Source organism: Trichoderma citrinoviride (assembly GCF_003025115.1).
Source record: "Trichoderma citrinoviride strain TUCIM 6016 unplaced genomic scaffold BBK36scaffold_363, whole genome shotgun sequence".
NCBI lineage: Eukaryota > Fungi > Ascomycota > Sordariomycetes > Hypocreales > Hypocreaceae > Trichoderma > Trichoderma citrinoviride.
In genome coordinates, this window is record NW_020195071.1 from 1 (window position 1) to 1,321 (window position 1,321).

Genomic DNA, 1,321 nt, shown 5'->3' on the forward strand with positions numbered 1-1,321 from the left:
CGAGAATAGGGTCAAGAGTCAGATGGATGTGCGTCTCAAGGCGAAGAGGTGCCTGTACGCGGGCGAGGGCAAGGGAGTGGTGCTATGGAATGACGGATCCAAGGACGAGCTCAAAGCAGCGTTGGATGAGGAGATGCGGAAGCTGAAAGAAGCGAATCCAGAATGGTGGGCGTGGCTGATGTTGGGATTCCCACCTTTGGCAGTGGCACTGGCAAGCTGGAGGTTCTGGCAGAATATCAAGGTCGAGAGGCAGTGGAGGGAGATGCAGGAGAAGGAGGCGAAGTCATCATGACACTTTATGGCGAAGAAAATAAATAACGCGTAATGAATTACGAATGACAGAATGTTTGAACGAGAATAAATCTGTTGATGCTGTCTAGGTTGAGCCTGGACTGATCCAGAGGACCACGAGGGAACCAGGCAACCTCATCCAGTCTACCAAGACACTGTTCCCCAGACAAGGCATCCATTACCAGACACAGCCGCTGCTACATATAGTATACTGCAGAGTCGCAGTTCTATTTCTATAACAGCGGTAACCATCCTGTTTGATGGCTGCGCTGTCGCTGGGCTGCATAGGGATAACTCGTACGCATCAGAGGCTGGGTGAAGCAATCTTGAGACGAAAGCAGTGACAGAGAAACCTGGTTTTGTAGCAAAGAAGAAATACAGGGGATAAAAAGGCAGAAACGACAGCAATGGCGGACGGAAAAGAGATATAAGAGAAGCACAAATAAAAAGCTTCTCCCTAATTCTCACCCTCAAATCATTAGGTAGGAGCGTCACTGTCGAAAACAACGATCAGATTGATGAGAACCTTGAAGGCATGGCACATACAGTATAGCAGCCTAGGTAGGCAGGCGGTCAACTGTAAACACAGCTATTATGGGATCTATTGGATTCCAGAGCTTTTGGCAGGGCGGTCAGTTCGCCCACCAGCTGGAACACCCGCCTCATTCTCCTTCTTTTTTTTTTTTTCCCCTCCTCCCTCCCGCCTTAGTTTCGTTCATCTATTTCCACTAAATGGACGAGTTCCCTCAGTAACAACAAATCAGAGTCGTTTCTTTGGTCTTTTCCGAATCCCTTCCATTTTGCAGGAGTTTATACAAGTCTTTTGTTTCGCTAGTTACCTACGCTTCCCATCAGCAACATTTCCAACGGCTTTGTGGTCTACGCTCATAATCCACCTCACTTTTGCCGCATCTACCAGCAATCACCCATGCAGTTTCACTGGAAATTACTTTAAACAATAAGCTGCGGCCCTTGCCATCGCCAGGATGCCCAAAAAGCCGGGTCCCTCCCTCCTCTGCGAGTGGATGGT

General features: G+C 48.7%; 1 protein-coding gene across 1 annotated transcript; it reads left to right on the plus strand.

The window, feature by feature from the left end:
• Window positions 1-22: 22 nt before the first annotated feature.
• Window positions 23-361, plus strand: BBK36DRAFT_1164048 (hypothetical protein; the record flags this gene model as incomplete). The annotated part of the gene is made up of 2 exons (XM_024894605.1): window positions 23-282; window positions 343-361. The coding sequence occupies 2 exons, from the start codon at window positions 23-25 to the stop codon at window positions 359-361; spliced, it is 279 nt and encodes a 92-aa protein (XP_024744737.1).
• Window positions 362-1,321: the final 960 nt, after the last annotated feature.